The sequence below is a fragment of the Nannobrachium achirus genome (genome assembly GCF_963921795.1).
Source record: "Nannobrachium achirus genome assembly, chromosome: 9".
Lineage (NCBI taxonomy): Eukaryota > Metazoa > Chordata > Actinopteri > Myctophiformes > Myctophidae > Nannobrachium > Nannobrachium achirus.
Genome location: NC_137818.1, coordinates 52509121 through 52526122, shown reverse-complemented (window position 1 = coordinate 52526122; position 17002 = coordinate 52509121). Strand labels below are relative to the sequence as shown.

At 41.2% G+C, this 17002-nt stretch overlaps 2 protein-coding genes across 2 annotated transcripts in view; one reads left to right on the top strand and one right to left on the bottom strand.

The window, feature by feature from the left end:
- LOC308290540 (protein bicaudal D homolog 2-like) overlaps nucleotides 1-4832 on the bottom strand; it is a 93239-nt gene extending 88407 nt beyond the window's left edge. Inside the window, exon 1 of the mRNA XM_080732425.1 lies at nucleotides 4319-4832. Coding sequence (XP_080588551.1) covers nucleotides 4319-4558 — 240 coding nt within the window. The 5' untranslated portion in view covers nucleotides 4559-4832. The remainder of the gene's footprint in view (nucleotides 1-4318) is intronic.
- A 1795-nt stretch (nucleotides 4833-6627) lies between these two features.
- Nucleotides 6628-16638, top strand: adtrp1 (androgen dependent TFPI regulating protein 1; the record flags this gene model as incomplete). Its single annotated transcript, XM_080732887.1, has 6 exons — nucleotides 6628-6792; nucleotides 11377-11514; nucleotides 12654-12755; nucleotides 13567-13682; nucleotides 14156-14316; nucleotides 14688-16638. The coding sequence occupies 6 exons, from the start codon at nucleotides 6628-6630 to the stop codon at nucleotides 14726-14728; spliced, it is 723 nt and encodes a 240-aa protein (XP_080589013.1). The 3' UTR covers nucleotides 14729-16638.
- Nucleotides 16639-17002: the final 364 nt, after the last annotated feature.

Sequence of the window (17002 nt, the reverse complement as noted above, 5' to 3'; positions counted from 1 at the left end):
AATATGCACTGGCAGTCACAACCCACACACACGCACGCACGCACGCACGCACGCACGCACGCACACAGGAAGAAGCAGCACCAACCCGGCTCCTGGCTGCTTGAATGAACAGCGAGCTGTGCCGTTACTAAGCAACAGTGCAGAATTCCTCCATCTCACTGCTTTACTGTGTGTGTATGTGTATGTACTACGTACGTGTGCGTGTGCGTGTGCGTGTGTGTGTGTGTGTGTGTGTGTGTGTGTGTGTGTGTGTGGGTGTGCGTGCGTGCACAGCACACTAGTGTCCTGTTCTGACCCAAGGTTAGGTGGGAATTGGCAGTTGTTTTCACTGATATTTCTAATAGATAATGTCTTTCTATGTTTAATGAAGAAAAGAAAATCAATATTCACATGTACCATGGTGGTGGTGGTGTGTGTGTGTGTGTGTGTGTGTGTGTGTGTGTGTGTGTGTGTGTGTGTGTGTGTGTGTGTGTGTGTGTGTGTGCGGCCGTGTGTGCGTGTGTCCACGCACGTACATGCATGTGTGCATACATCCACAGTAGGAGCCATTCCACACACACACATCCTGTTTGATATTAGCAGATCAATCAATAGCTAGGTGATCATTTCTTGAATGTTTACACAAAGGTATTGCTTGGTTTGTGTTCCCAAACCAAGCAATAGCTTAAGTTACGTTCGGCATAGAACAATGTAATTAATACAGATGTCATTACTTGACTGTGCTGTAAACATCCATTTTACAAGAATGGTTTGGCCATGATGATGGGAAATGGGAATGGGATACATAAGCTGCATAATGACAGTGTGAGAGAGAAGTGCAGAACGACGTCATGAGAGAAACCGTAGAGCGTCTATGTCTGAAAAGGGAACGCCTCTGTAAAATAAATCTCCCAGACAATGTAGTTCCAACCGTCTCCGTTGTCTGAGAGACTGGTAAGAGAGAGGGCCGGTCGTCCAAATATTGTGTGTAGACCCAAGGACAAATAACAGCCAGGTACCAACGGTTCTGTGACATTTATCTCTCTGACCAGACAGATGTCGATGACACATGAATGATCATGGACAAAAGTTACAGTTTGACTCGTCTGTTACCGTAGAGAGCTCAAACAGCCTGCGGGGCATGTTTGAATAAACCACTTTAACCCTAGCGTACCGATTCTGGGCAATAATAGAAGGCGAACATTCACCCCCAAAAATTGGCCAACATAACATTTAGGAAGATCTATTAGCTCACAACGTGTGTGCTTGTAGATCGTCTATTTTCAAGAGATTTGGAGTAGAGGGGAAAGAGTGAAGGGCCGCCAGGTACGGAACCCTGGAGGACCCCAGTCAGAACTGCTAGATCTCTTTTAAGCGAACATTTGGAACTCAAATATTTGATTCTGGGGGCTCCCTGGAAGGCTGGAACAACATATTTTGAGATGGGTTGCCGGCGGCCAAATACAATAGGGGTCCTTGACAAGAAAGAGTTTGAGAACCACTGACATAGAAACATGCATTTTTCAAAGACCTCAGAAGGATTTAGTAGACATTTATAGAATCGTGTCAAAAATATTCAGAGACTTGCACAAATTTTCAGGATTTTTCAAAAATAGAAGATCTACAAGCTTGTATATATGCTATTGTTTTAATAGCTAAAGCATAAAATAGTGGGTAAAGTAATAATGCGTATGTGACACCCATGTACAGTAATTGGTGTGGAGTCTGTGGACTTGACATTTCCGGTGGAAAGTGACCTCCTCAGTAATGATAAGCTTTATTTTTAGCTACTGGTTGGGCAGCAGCAGTAGCCTGTCCAGTACAGACTGATCCATCTTCCTAATGGTTGAGACTGACCCCATCCTTCCTAGGGCTTGAGACTGACCCTTTCCTTTCTATAATGCTCTCCAACAAAACAATCAAGAAGAGGAAAGGGGGGGGGCACCGGGGCAGGTCTTGCCTTATTCTTTTGTTCAGGATCACTGCTGACCAGCAACTGACCATTGCTCTGCACAGTCTGCAGCCCAATTAACCCTCCACAAGCCCTAATATAATTAAAGTTTGTCATAATAGTCTTTCTTGGGTGGATAATTTAATCTGTTGTGTATACAGAAATGCATGCTATTGTCACCCATTGAATTATACAGGGCTAGGAATGATATGTTTTCCACTCACAAGGTGATATGTGAAAGTGTGAAGTTTAAGAATGGCTTATACATCACATTCACAACAGACGGACAAACATGCGCGCACGCCCGCCCGCCCGCGCACACACACACACACACACACACACACACACACACACACACACACACACACACACACACACACACACACACACACACACACACACACACACACACACACATCTTTACATTCTCTTCTGCTTTGCTGCCTGTGGTGGTTACTTTTCCTAGGATTGTTGCGTCATGTCTATTCAACATGTTTCTACTGTTGTCCTTCTGCCAAGACAGTTAGGACTCTGAGGCAGTGCATGGGAAAAGAGAACAGGAGCTGTTGGGACAGCCCAGAAACCTCCTCCTCGCCACAATAACAACTATTAGAGAGAGCAGCACAGAGACGGCCAGAGGAATCAAAAGACTGACACGCATAGAGCTGAAATCTCTCTCTCTCTTTTCTTCACAGTCACTCTGTCCCTCTCTTTTCCCACAGAAAAACACAAAAACCCAGGGGAGCGATGAACAAAATTCTGAGCATAGCGAGGAGGGATTTGCTGTGGCGTCGGTTCTCACAGCAATTGGTTCCTCTCCGTCGCTGTGGGAGGAACAGGGAACTTGAGGGAAGTACCCGGAATCTCTGAGACGCACTCCCCCATAGGAGGGCCCTGTACTTCTGAGCTGAAGACTAGCCAACTCGGAGACACAGAATGGTTACTTGAGTCCTCAACCGACTCCTACCTTCATTCTACTTTATGTAAATCATAAAAGTTGATGATCAACTGCCGGGGAGAAGTGGAAAACTCTGACCAGAGTTGGAGCGGAGAGAGTAGCAGCGAATGAGTCAGGGCACTGTTGTTCACAGTTAACGGACACATCCTTCACCCTCAGCATACCTCCCCTTGCATTCCTAAACGGTTACAACTCTATCTTGTTAGTTTCCTCTGCGCGTTGCTCATCCCTCGTTTGAGCGGGAGGTTTTGAAATTCAAACCATCTGACTGCCCGCCCTCCCCCTTTCATTATCCGCACCGGCAGGTCTTGTCCTTACACTGTAGGATCTCTGAGCTGGGTGTGTCAGTCGCTTAAAGCAAGACAAGACAAAATCTTGCCTTATAGCATTGCATTATCTTTTTTTGCATGATTTCTAAAATTAAACAATAAATCAATTTCCATTTAATTTAGCTATAGCTAAATAAATCAGAAGGGTGTCAGACTAGGAAATAATATCAAAACAACCAAACAACCACCCGAGCAGATCTATCTTAATTTCCGTTTCAAAATACAAATTATATATAGGCTACACAACAAAACATCACGATCAAAATGTAAAGATCCTATTTCAGTGTCAAGAAATGCTATGGGTTTGTTGGGGGAGGGATTCGTGCTAGACAAGCTCAGAGGTTGATGAAACAGATCGGTGTGCCACTGCCACATAAATAAATAAAAAGGAATATAGCTGAGGGAATCCCCCTACTTGGGGGGGGGGGGGGGGGCTTCTAGCATCATGCAGTGTCAGCAGCATTTTGTCTCAAGCCTTAATTATGACCTTGAAGATGAGGTTGGGGGGGGGGGGGGTTATTATTAATTGACTATTACACACACCACCAGGCAGGGAGTCCAAATGGACCAATTAGTATTTACGGGTCTGTACATCTGAGAGTATTACTTTAGCAATGCCTTTTTTCCCCTTTTTTTTTTTTTACAGTGTACATGCATGATGGCTCTCCCAGAGATCATGTTTGTTGTGTCAATCAAAATGGGGATCCCTGGGCCTAATAATGCATATGCCTATATAAAAACGGTGTGGGCCGTTGAAAGGAAAAAAGAGAAATCAATTGCTTATTACGCACGTCTATAGCTTTTTCACCCCCATTTGAACACTGGTGATGAGTGAACGTGATGATATTGTCATCATCATAGCCTATTATATTCATACATCACTGGTTCTCAAAAGTGGATTCCAGGGACTCTGTGGGTTCCTTTAAGGGGGTCTAAATTGACCCTCACAAGTCTGTAACTCTGACAGTGTACCAAATGGAACCAAATGAACCCGTTAGGGTTCATTAGGTTCCATTTGGTACACTGTCAGAGTTATAAGGTGGAGACAGAGGAGGAGGAGACCCCGAAATGGCTAATAAGAGAGACACCGTATCACTGTACCTCCTTCAGCTGGTCCAGCTCCTGGCGCACGGTCTCGTACTCCAGCTCCAGCTCGTCGTACTGCTGCTTGAGCTGCTGCTTCTCGTCCAGCACCGCCAGACCGTACTCCGCCGCCTGGATCTTCTCGTTGGTCGTCTCGCACAGCTCCCGGGACAGGCGCTCGATCTCGGCCCGCAGCAGCGGCAGCCCCTGATCGGGCCCGCCGGCGGCGGTGGTGGTCTCCGTCAGCAACACAGACATGATGATGACTGGTGGTCTCTCCGACAGACAAGGGGGGATGGATGGTATGGATGGATGAAGGAGGGTGATGACGACTTCAGGCGCCCTAACCTTGAAGACGCTTGGATGCTTCTTTTTTTTAGATTCTTCTGCGTTTGAACAGCATGGTTTTTGTTTGTTTTTTTGCCGGCGGTTCTTGCTTATTTTTTCCCCCTTTTATCCGAAAGGGAAAAAAAGGCTTGTGGCGTCTGTTACAAATGCTCCATGATGACCGCGGTGGTGATGTGATGCCTCCTCTTCGCCTCTCGCCGGCTTACTGGAGCTTCTAGAGGAGAGGGGAGGCAGTCTGCTGTCACTGTCGTCACCACCCAGCTGGGATGAGCCCGAGATACAAATGGAGCCGCGTCGCTCGCCGGGAAATGTAGTTCTTAGACCGAAAAGGCACAGGACAAGGGATGAGGCAGCGGCCATGAACTGAACTCATAATCCCGTGAGGCTTTGCGCGCGTGCCGATGTGGAGCACGGAAACGATTCGCCGACAACTGTTCGTTCGGCATAGAAATGGAACGAATAGAAGCGACAGACCGGGTGGCATGGCGTTGTTTACATGCACCTGCTGCCCCCTGGCGGGGGTTTACTGTCAAATGATTTTTTTCCAGGGCAACACATTATTCTAGGGAAACTGTATACATTTACAGTATAGGGTAACTGTTTATAGACTGTTTATTGACTATCCCTGCCAGGGAAGCGATAGAGAATCAATCATAGAGTTATAATTAGTGGGAATCAATGGGAGTGGGAATCAGTAGGGAAATGGGAGTGGGAATTAATAGGGAATCAATGGTCGAGCTTCACATGACAGTTAGCTTACACACTCGCAATTTCAAATTGCATCTTTCTAGTTATTATTAGGCCTATTATTAAGAAAGAAATTAGAATAATATCAGTCTGGCAGTCACAATATTGTTCAGTGCTCAGTGGAGTTTTCTTTAGGCTTGTTGTTGTTTGTAACCACATTATATTTGAATGTAACTGTATAGGCCTACTCGCCCCCTGGGCTCTATGTTAAAACCTAAAAAGATTTGAAAAGAAAATTATGTTTATTTATAGGCCTATGTCTCAGTATTATGTATTACTGTATTTATTGTTTATTTACAGTATACCAGTTTATGCTTGTCAATAGGCTACACATCGATCAATAGATCGAAGTGTAGCATATTGCCTATTAATAGCTTATCAGCTTTTGGAAAGTAATGAAGTAGGCTACATTGCTTTTATTTTACTTGAGTAGGCCTATTTCCAGTTTTCAATGTTTTTTTTAGGGCCTACATCTCGAGGAAAATATTGTACGTTTTACTTGACTACATTTATGTATTTAATATAGATTTTAGTTTCTTTAGAGTCAGATACGATTATTATATTACAAAACATAAAACAAGCTTTCTTGGCTTTCTTGTGGTTTAAAATCCTTTTAGTAAGACCTTGGCTTAATCCGAACTGATCCTGTACTATACTGTAGGCTATACCTAGGCTATTTCCTATAACGTCTAATTAAGTATTAAGTATCAATCAATCCATCCATCCATCCATCCATCCATCCATCCATCCATCCATCCATCCATCCATCCATCCATCAATCAATCAATCAATCAATCAATCAATCAATCAATCAATCAATCAATCAATCAATCAATCAATCAATCAATCAATCAATCAATCAATCAATCAATCAATCAATCAATCAAACAAACAAACAAACAAACAAACAAACAAACAAACAAACATGCAATAACCACTTGTCTTGACTCGGTTAAAACAAATGGGTACTTCCACCACTGATTAGCCTATGTATAACTTATAAGTCACTATCATTATTTGTTTATTGATTATTTATCTATCTTTAAAAAAAGGTAAATACAAATAGCAATCATTCATTCATTCATTCATTCATTCATTCAAACAATCATACATGTTATTGTAACAATAATTAGTTACAACAACAAATCAGACTCCACCCAGCGGCAGCACAGCAGTGACAAGCCTCCCCTTGTTGTCACGTGACGCAGCTGTCAGACTGTTCTTAGAGCAAAATGGCTGCGGTGGCCGCATCCTGGGGGTCGTGTCTGTGCGTTCACCTCCTCATATTCTCATGGTACGTCTTCACCATCACGAAGAACTGCTCCCTGAACACGGAGCGACACCCGGGAGTCAAAACGTACGGCGGGCGATGGAAATATCTGACCTTCCTCGATCTGGTAAGGTGTTTTCTTCTGTACTGTACCTTCCCCATCCCCATCTTCAACATCAAAGGCATGGTGCATGGCAGTGGTGGGAAAAGTACTCACATTTCTTACTTGAATAAAAGTATCAATACTGCAATGTAGAAAAACTCTGTAAAAATCCTGAATCCAAAATGTAGGCTACTTGAGTAAAAGTACAGAAGTATTGGTATCAAAATGTAAAGAACAAACGGTAAAAGTACTCATTATGCAGAATGTCCCATTTCAAGTTTTCAAATGTATAGAAATTCTATGTTATAGAAAATCTATTGAAAATAGCAGATCCACAAGATCTAGATCGGCTATTTTAATACATTTAGCTGAAGTGGTTAATGTATGTGTTTTGTAATAGGTTAATAATAATCAGGATCTACAAAGTAACAACAGTAGTAATTAAAAGTTTTCAAATAAATGTAGTGGAGTAAAAGTACAATATTTGGATCATGGGATGTAGTAGTAGAGCATACTTTGGGCTACTGGCGGCCCGGGGGCCACATGTGGCCCCCACCTTCACTTAATGCGGCCCGCAGGTTAATACTGGAATACGAATATATTATTGATTTCAGCTGTTACAATTCCAAACATGACCTGCTTTAATTCCATCAGTCTATATTAGTAGCTTAATGACTAGTATAGTACACTAGTTTTAAAACTGTATAGGTCCAATGTATTTGTATTTAGGTTCATGAAGTTAACATGAGTATATAACTAAATGCGTTTGAAATTGAATCATAATGTTACATTTCAGGATTCCAATTAAAAAATAACAAAAAATAATTCAGGATTCCAATTCAAAAGAGACAAAAATAGCCGCGCGATGCGTTTTGAGCTTGTAGATCAGCTATTTTTGCTTCGTTTCTATGAGATAATGACAAAGTAGGACATAGCAATATGCAATGTGGCCCTCTGGAGTGAAGGTGGAAATATAGTGGCCCTCGCCATCATCAAAGTTGTCCACCCCTGTAGTGATCCAGTATCTGGCTTAAAGTCCTGTTCGCAATTTGGTGTTAGGGGAGTTTCTCACCTGAACTGAGTCAGTGGGTCCCTAGACATTAAAAATCACAGAGGTGCTCGTCCGCCATAGTGCCAGGAATGGCGCAATGGCCAAATCAAATATGGCTGCCATCGGCTATGATGAAAATCCAACTTTTCTGTTTCTGGGTGTATATGCACATGTAATACCTCTATTTGGACTAATTGTGGTGTGGGGAATTCATTTCTGATATTGTTTTGACCATTTTGGGCGATTTGGACCTCAAAAGGTCATGGTCAAGGTAATTTTGCTATTCCAAAGACCGTGGGCCATAACTTGGCCATTGTTAGGAGTAAAAACAGGTGCAGTAGGTCTAAATCAACTAATGCTGACATGTATAATTCATTTCTGATATTGTTTTGACCATTAAGGATCATCTTGTCTTTGAAATATCAATGTCAATGCCATTTTTCAAAAACGATTTTGTTCATTACTTGCACTTTTATAGTATTTTGTGTAAGTTTGTTACTATTTTATAGTAAGTTTGTTTTGTTTATAACAAAAGACATACTAGTGAGAAATACAACAAGTAAGCATCCACATTTAACTTTAAATTGGGGTTTAAAATGGGTGTTTAAATGAGCAAATAAGACTATTTACGAATAAAAGTGACAAATAAAATTACACAACAAAATCACACACACAATTAAATAACAATTTCCCTCAAAGTGCACCATATTGGGATTGTGTGCATGCAAGTTAGTATGAGGTGTTTTTACAGGATTGATTTGGCATTGTTCCATGGCAAAATATGATGCACAGAACTCCATCAGTGTCGAGTGTCTTGCTTCAGACATGGCAGGAGTGTACTAAAGTCAAAGTGCTCCTTCCATCCATCAGAGCTTGACATTGACTTTTTGAGGCAGTTGTCCTTTGGACAAGTATATTTCCCATTCACTTGTCCGGAGACAAAAGTCACTTGTCCGGATAAAAATTTCATACATTGAAATAATAACAAAAGGACGGCTAATGACCCCCCTTGCTCCCTCCACTCCATAGTATGGGCACTTGTCCCGGACAACAGGACAAGCCTTTATGTCATGCCCTGTTCCATGTTCCATTGGTTCTAGTCTTTCCTCAGGTTCCTTGGCTGTTCAAGCAGGTGGCAAGAAATGCGCTAGAAAGGTGCCTTGTTGGTCTCAGCAGTTGTACTTCTCTGCTACCAATACTGTGTCTTGTTCTGTCAAGGTCTTTGCCTCTCCAAAGTTTGTTAGACATTGTACTCGGTCAGAAGCCATAACTACATGTTTAATCCTCACCTGGCCCATGCAGTCATCTCCTGTCTCCAAGGCATATGTGCCTTGATCACTGTCTTGGCTAGTGGTGCTCCAAGATGAGACTGCTTGATGCAGTGCAAGTGAGTCTCACCAGTGCCATACTGCTGCCAGATCTCCTTCATCCCCAGTGCTTGGAAATATGGGGTGTAGTATAGCAGTAATGTGAAGGAGACAACAACTCTCTGGGGTCCGCTCATAGTTCCGACATCCCATTATTCTGACCATTAGGTTAGTGAAGGTTAGGGATAGGCTTAGTTATAATGGAGGCTGTACATGCACCAGGTGTCAGCCTCCTTAATCCTATTCAAGATGTCTGGGATCTCTTCTCCACTAGCGACATCATCAACAGAGACAACAGAGCTGATAATGGTAAATGGACTGCATTTACAGTATATAGCGCTCTTCTCCAAAGCGCTGTACAATGTATTTCACATTCACCCATTAACACACACATTCACACATACATTCACACCAAGAAACCATGCAAGGTGCTCATCGGGAGCAGTTAGGGGTTCAGTGTCTTGCTTAAGCACACTTCGACAAATAAGCAGGAGGAGACATAAATCGACCCTGGAACCTTCAGATTCCAAGGCAGCCGTTCTACCTACATCGCCACAAGCTTGAATGGCCACCATATTCCGAACACACAGCTGGAGAGCTGTTTGTTCACCTCAGACACCCAGAATGTGTAAAGTTGATGAGGGATGGGTGCGTCTATCGACTCTGTTTTCTCTGATGATGATGAGTGGCTCCCTGCAAAAGGGGCTGGAGGTGAAGAGATCCCAAAGATTGAACTAGATTGAGGAGGCTGTCACCAAGCTGCTGGTACATGTGGAGTCAACTGGACCTATTATAACTAAACCTACCCATAACCCTAACCTAATGGAGGGAATAATGGGTCGCCAGGATTATGAGTGGACCCCAGAGAGTTGTCGTAGTGATACTTCCAAGCACTGGGGATTAAGTAGATCTGGTAGCAGTATGGCTCTAGGTGTGCAGCGGCACATGCTTCTACAGCATCAAGCAGTCTCTCATCTTGGAGCACCACTAGCCAAGACAGTGATCAGGGGACATATGCCTTGGAAACTGGAGATGACTGCATGGGCCAGGTGGGGACTAAGCATGCAGCTATGGCTTCTGACCGAATACAATATCTAACAAACTTTGGAGAGGCAAAGACCTTGACAGAACAAGACAGCATTGGTAGCAGAGAAGTACAACTGCTGCCTGAGACCAACAAGGCACCTTTCTAGTGCATGTCTTGCCACCTGCTTGCAACAGCCAAGGAACCTGAGGAAAGACTAGAACCAATGGAACATGGACGGATGCAAGGAACACTTCGACTCTCGAGGATATGGCTGCCTTGCTGAATACATCCTGTAAAAACACATCATACTAACTTGGATGCACACAATCCCAATATGGTGCACTTTGGAAATTGTTATTTAATTTTGTGTGTGCTTTTGTTGTGTGATTTTATTTGTCACTTTTATTTGTAAATAGTCTTATTTGCTCATTTAAACACCCATTTAAAACCCCCCTTTGAAGTTAAATGTGGATGTTTACTTGTTGTATTTCCCACTAGTATGTCTTTTGTTATAAACAAAACAAACTTACTATAAAATAGTAACAAACTTACAAAAAATACTATAAAAGTGCAAGTAATGAACAAAATCGTTTTTAGAAAATGGCATTGACATTGATATTTCAAAGGCAAGATGATCCTTAATGGTCAAAACAATGTCAGAAATGAATTATACATGTCAGCATTAGTTGATTTAGACCTACTGCACCTGTTTTTACTCCTAACAATGGCCAAGTTATGGCCCACGGTCTTCGGAATAGCAAAATGACCTTGACCATGACCTTTTGCGGTCCAAATCGCCCAAAATGGTCAAAACAATATCAGAAATGAATTCCCCACACCACAATTAGTCCAAATAGAGGTATTACATGTGCATATACACCCAGAAACAGAAAAGTTGGATTTTCATCATAGCCAATGGCAGCCATATTTGATTTGGCCATTGCGCCATTCCTGGCACTATGGCGGACGAGCACCTCTGTGATTTTTCATGTCTAGGGACCCACTGACTCAGTTCAGTTGAGAAACTCCCCTAACACCAAATTGCGAACAGGACTTTAAGCCAGATACTGTATTATAGTAGAGTAACCCATCACACCCAATCATAAACTATTTCTAATGCCTTTTTTTTCAAAGACTCATGCATGCATTGCCATTGCCAACAGGTCCTGCAGTGTGTGTTCTTTGGATTATGCGTCTTCATCGACATCGTTCACCTCATACTCCCAGCCAAAGGTCTCCCATCTCTGCTGGTTAAAATAAGGGACAGAATCTTCACTATTCTAGCTTTCCCTCTCGCTGCTGTGAGTATATTTTCCTCTTTACATATGCATACATTGCATAATGTGTAACATCATTCTTTCCACATTTAAGGTGCTAATGTGTAATATTATTCTTTCCATATTTAAGGTGCTGTAAAGCTATATATTCAGGCTAAAACAAAAGGTGTTTTGTTTAAAAGTTTAAAAAAAGCTTGATATGTGGTCAATTAAATTAGGTCACCTAATTTACAGCATATTACATCCTGCATCCATTAAAACTCTGATTGGGGAGGGAGTCAGGGAGATTGGTGGATTATTGCTCGAGTCTATAACAATGTCCTGCCAATCAAAGTATGTTCAGAATGTTTGATGGCCTGTCATTAAAATGTATGTTCACATGGCACACTGATTATCTAGAAAATAAAAAACATGGCGATTCATTTCCAAAAAGGTTGCTATAGTGTTCAGTATGACAGTATCAGGGTCTCTCAAATGTTGTATTCCAGTTCCAATGTTGTGTTTCAACATTTCAATTTGGATGAAATGTATTTTAAGAGCTGTAGAGACGGAGAGACCACTTTAATGAACTCAGTAGCAATGGTAGCTATGATAATAGATCTATTCAACACTCAGGGTTCCCACGGTCAGGAAATTCCTGGAAATATTTTGAAATTAGAAAAATATTTTTCCAGTACTGGAAAAGTTTGGGAATTTATCAAGAGTCCTGGAAGGTCCTGGAAAAAATAGCTATGCATTGTCTTTGGTTATTGATTTTGTTAATACCTCTGACATGGGCCAAATTGTCAAATATTAGAGGCAGAAATTGTGAAAATAGCCGATCTGTTGCGAGGCGTTGTGAGCATGTAGATCTGCTATTTTCACAATAGAACAGTGTTATACAAAATTCCTCAACTCTTAGTGCTCGTCAGGGTATTTCGGGGGTCACGGCCTGAAAAGGTTGAGAACTACTGGCATACACTACCTATCTTTGGGCATTGCGCATAGGAGTAAGCAACCTGTTATTGAGCTGAATTATTGTTATATAGTCCTGGAAATTGGGTTAAATATTCTGGAAAAGTTTTGGAAATGAATTGGTAAAAATGTGTGTGAACCTGAACACTGATAAATATCACTTATAACACCTTTTTAATATAATCTATGACTCCTTTGTGTTTCTGCAGTTTGTGTTTTCCTCTTTCTGGTCATTATACAACTATGACAGAGAGCTGGTGTATCCCAAGTACCTGGATGACATTATCCCCGCCTGGTTGAACCATGCTATGGTAAGTGTGTTACACTAAACTGGACTTTGGACACATCAGGTTAAATAAAGTCTACTTACTGGTGGTTGATGGTTACAGTTGAGGCTGTATCCACTCTACTGTTGAATTCTAAAAGCATGACCATGTATATCACGTGCAAATTAGAGAAGATCACAAGATGGGTTTTCTTTTCTCAATTGTGTGTGTGTGTGTGTGTGTGTGCGTGCGTGCGTGCGTGCGTGCGTGCGTGTGTGTGTGTGTGGCGTTGGTTTGTCCTCCAGAACATTACTTCTTTTGATGCTTTGATTATTGCATTTAGGGCTTTCGCTATGCATAATTGGGGTACTTATTTACGCAATAACATGTGTTTTTTGTAATCACCAGTTATGTCTATAATAAGGCAAATAATAGAACAGTCAGGAAAACATTTACGCCATAAGCCATAGTCTCATATGATATCACAACAATATTGATATGTTGTATCATTCCACAGCCCTAATTCCATATAAACTCAACTCTGAAATGCTTAACACATAGATACTGCACTACTTGAACTTGTCTGCTTAACGTTTGTCACTTTTAGCTAGTAACTGAAGGTTGTTATCTAATCTATTTGCAGTCACAGTCTTCACATCAGATACAATTGCGTAATTCTAGCCTGTCAAAGGCTGCCATTCCGACATTCTCTCTTCAAACACCCATTATTCTACACAGTGTTTACTGCTGGCGTGTCTCAGGTTGAAATTTCACACTGATAACATGTTTCTGACTAACTGCTATGTACTAGCTTCCCCCTTTTAGTTCTGCAATAAAACCACATTTCTGCTTGCAGCACACCACCATCCTGCCCTTGGTACTGGTGCAGATGTACATTCAGAATCATAAATATGGCGGCAGAATCAAAAGCATCCTCGGCTTGGCTCTCTTTGCATTTCTCTACCTTTCATGGTAAGACACACTGGCAGGCACAAACCTTGTCTAAGACAAGCCTCCATACGATTTATTTTTATCGTTAAGATGATTGGAAATGTTTGCATATTCTCTGACATGCCCAAGATAGGGACACTAGATTGAAAATGCTAGTAGGTTTGTATGTTTTATAGATATCGATCCATTGAAAACTAATTTGTTCAAAGAGCTTGTGAGTCAACAAAACACATGGGGACCTATTTTTGTCCATGCCTTACCCCTCATCCCTAAACTGTTTTGACATTTTATACTACCGTATTTTGAAAAGCTTCTTTAATATTTCAAATAGCTGAACTACAAGCTCACAACATGTACTGTAGATGCCTTGGTAGTATTGTTAAAGGATGTGGGTTATTAGTGTGTTATCCCTAATCAACTACAATCTATTCATTCGTCAACCATGGGAAATAGTTAATCAGATGTGTGTTTTTGTGTGTGTCCCTGTGTGCCAGGGTCCTGTGGGTGCACTATGTCTCAGATATCTGGGTGTATCCCATCATGGCCAAGCTGAGTCCCGTGGGCCTGGGCTTGTTCTTTGGGATTGCGGCCCTCACCATGGCTCCTCTGTACCTGATGGGGGAAAAGCTCTCCCGCAAGATCTGGGCCAGTGCCGGTAGGGAGATACGGATATAGCACATGCCCATAACTAATAATAATAACCTATACTTTGTATAAATTGCATGCAACTGTGTGTGTTAGCACGGCTTATAAATGTTATTCATAAATATATTTAAAAAAATATCATTTATGAATGTGAAATATGAGGAAATGATCAAATAAATGGACAGATTTTGAGGCAGAATCCTGCCGCTCTATTGTTCGTTCTAACCTGTACAGCACGTTGGTCGACATTTCGTCGTTGAATATGTGGTTTATAAATAACGCTTTTGTTGAGTTGAGACATGGAAAAAAAACGTCAACTTTTCAGGTTGGAAAATCTACCATTCTTTCCTAACGTGTCCCCTGTCTCCGACAGGACCTCAGAAGAAAAAGAAGAAGTGAGACACTGTTGGCGTGTGAGCTGAGGGACAGGGAGGGCTGGTCATAAGGGACACGCCCCCCAGCACTGACTGACTACCTCCCTATAAGGACAGAGTGGGAAACACGGTCTATATGACTACAGACAGAATATTACCCTCACATTTCCTGTAGGACGACAACTTACTGTAATCCATCAAATATATTATGTATATTGTCACATATTGACTCTGTCCTAGTGGTTTCCTATTATGATTCTTATTGGAGCAGACTTGCACTGACGTAGCATATTCATCATCATCATCATGCTATTTTATAATGCACTGCATCTGACTTGACTTGACACTTATTTTGACCTCTCATATTCTCTCCCTCATTCATGAGTGCAGATTTCTTTTTTTCTTTTTCTATTTTTTAAAGATAATTTTGGGGCTTTTCTGCATTTAATGATAGTACAGTAGGTAGACAGGAGACGGGGAGTGACATGCAGCAAAGGTCGTCGGGATCGGGACTCGAACCCGCAACACGCCGTCAGGCATTAGAGCCCATGTGGTACACGCCGGGACCGCAAGGCCAGCGGGCGCCCCGTTCTCAGCGGGTTTGAGTAAAACGGTGACGCCCCCCTTGCTTAGGACCCAGCAGTGCGCGGTGTCACTCAAGAGGAATAACGTAAAAAACGAAACAATTCTTTAGTATTTTAATTTAGCTGCACTTAAACCACACTGTAGCCTTAAAAGTACAAATGTGTCAGGCGTTTATCATGAACAGGCTACACACAAACTTGGACCTAAGTACAAATATCAGACACTACTTTTGTATTTTAATTTCGCTGCACTTAAACCAAGCTGTTCTAAAGTACAAATGTTGGACGTTTATTATGAACAGGCTACACTTAAACTTCAAAATCATAATGGATAACAATACACCTATACTCTTAAGGCTACATTGTAGCAAAATTAAAATACCAAATAAATGTTAAAAAATTTATTTTATTTCTCATGAGTGACACCGTGCTCCTATACTGTCCTACTCTAAGCCAAGGGGGGCTTCACCATTTTACTCAACCCGTTGAGAACTACTCTGCACCCGCGTCTCATTCCATTATCTTTATCACACGACCAGACTTTTGCTGTTAACGTCATCTCTCTGTGTTTTACATCATAATCCTGTTTGAATATTGAGTCTGTGTGAAAGGGACCATTCCTACTGTTCAATCAGTCGCTGATCAATCAGACTGCTGCATTTGGATAAAGATGTTTTTGTAAAAAAGATAATATTGCTTAAAAGGATATACAATGATTTTGAATAATAATGTTCTTAATGTGATTGCTGCTGTGCTGATTATGGGTTTTTCACTGAAATGGAAGCAACAATGGGGGGAACTTTTGCCAAAAGTAATACTGAGAATGATATTCCTACTTTGGCAGATGATTGTAACGATATATATCCCGTTCATGTTCCATTCATCTTAACCACTTTTATCCTGTCAACCCCGTTTTGGGGAAATCATTACAGGCCAATTTCCCCTTTAAAATAGTGAAAATTGCTGATCTACAGTACAATCTCACAACCCTTGCCCTTTGAGCTGGTGTAGCTGATAACGTTTGTAAATCGGGTCTTTTTGCTAATTTTGAAATGGCGTGTAAGTGGTTGATAAGACAGTGATTGTCTGATTGTTCATAGCTATGAACATAGATGGCAAAATAAGAAATCGTAAGCAGGTGGAATGTTGACTGATGTACCACAGACTTTTTAATGAATGAAGCTTTTTATTTTGAAATGGCATTATGCTTCTATTTTAAGTACATTGCTGTGAAAAGTAACATTTATCCTGGGAAATAATACTGTAAATGAGTTCTTACAAAATTGTTTGTTATTAAAATTATGGCTATTATGAAATTATGAAAACTATTACAAATATTTGAACATTGGTTTTCATAAGCAGGTGGGATATTGACTGAGCTCTTACTGTAATATGTTTTCTGCTAAATATATTGATTAAAGAAATACAGATTTATTTTACACGACTCTGTTTTTTGGCCACCAAAGTGGTGGACAGACTGATTCTAATCCATGATCTATTTATTCTATTTTATAGTGGAATATGGTTCATAATGTCACAAAGAGGCACCTTGCAACTTAACGCTACTGTTCAGATTTATTTATTTATATAATAACTGGTTTATGTTATTTACTACTCAATATACTATGAGCATGGAGTGCGTTCTTTTAGTAAGCAGTGGCACCTGTTTGTTTTGTACAAACAAACTAGGGGTTTTTCATGATTCTGAATCGATGGCAAGCATTTGTTTTGCACAAAA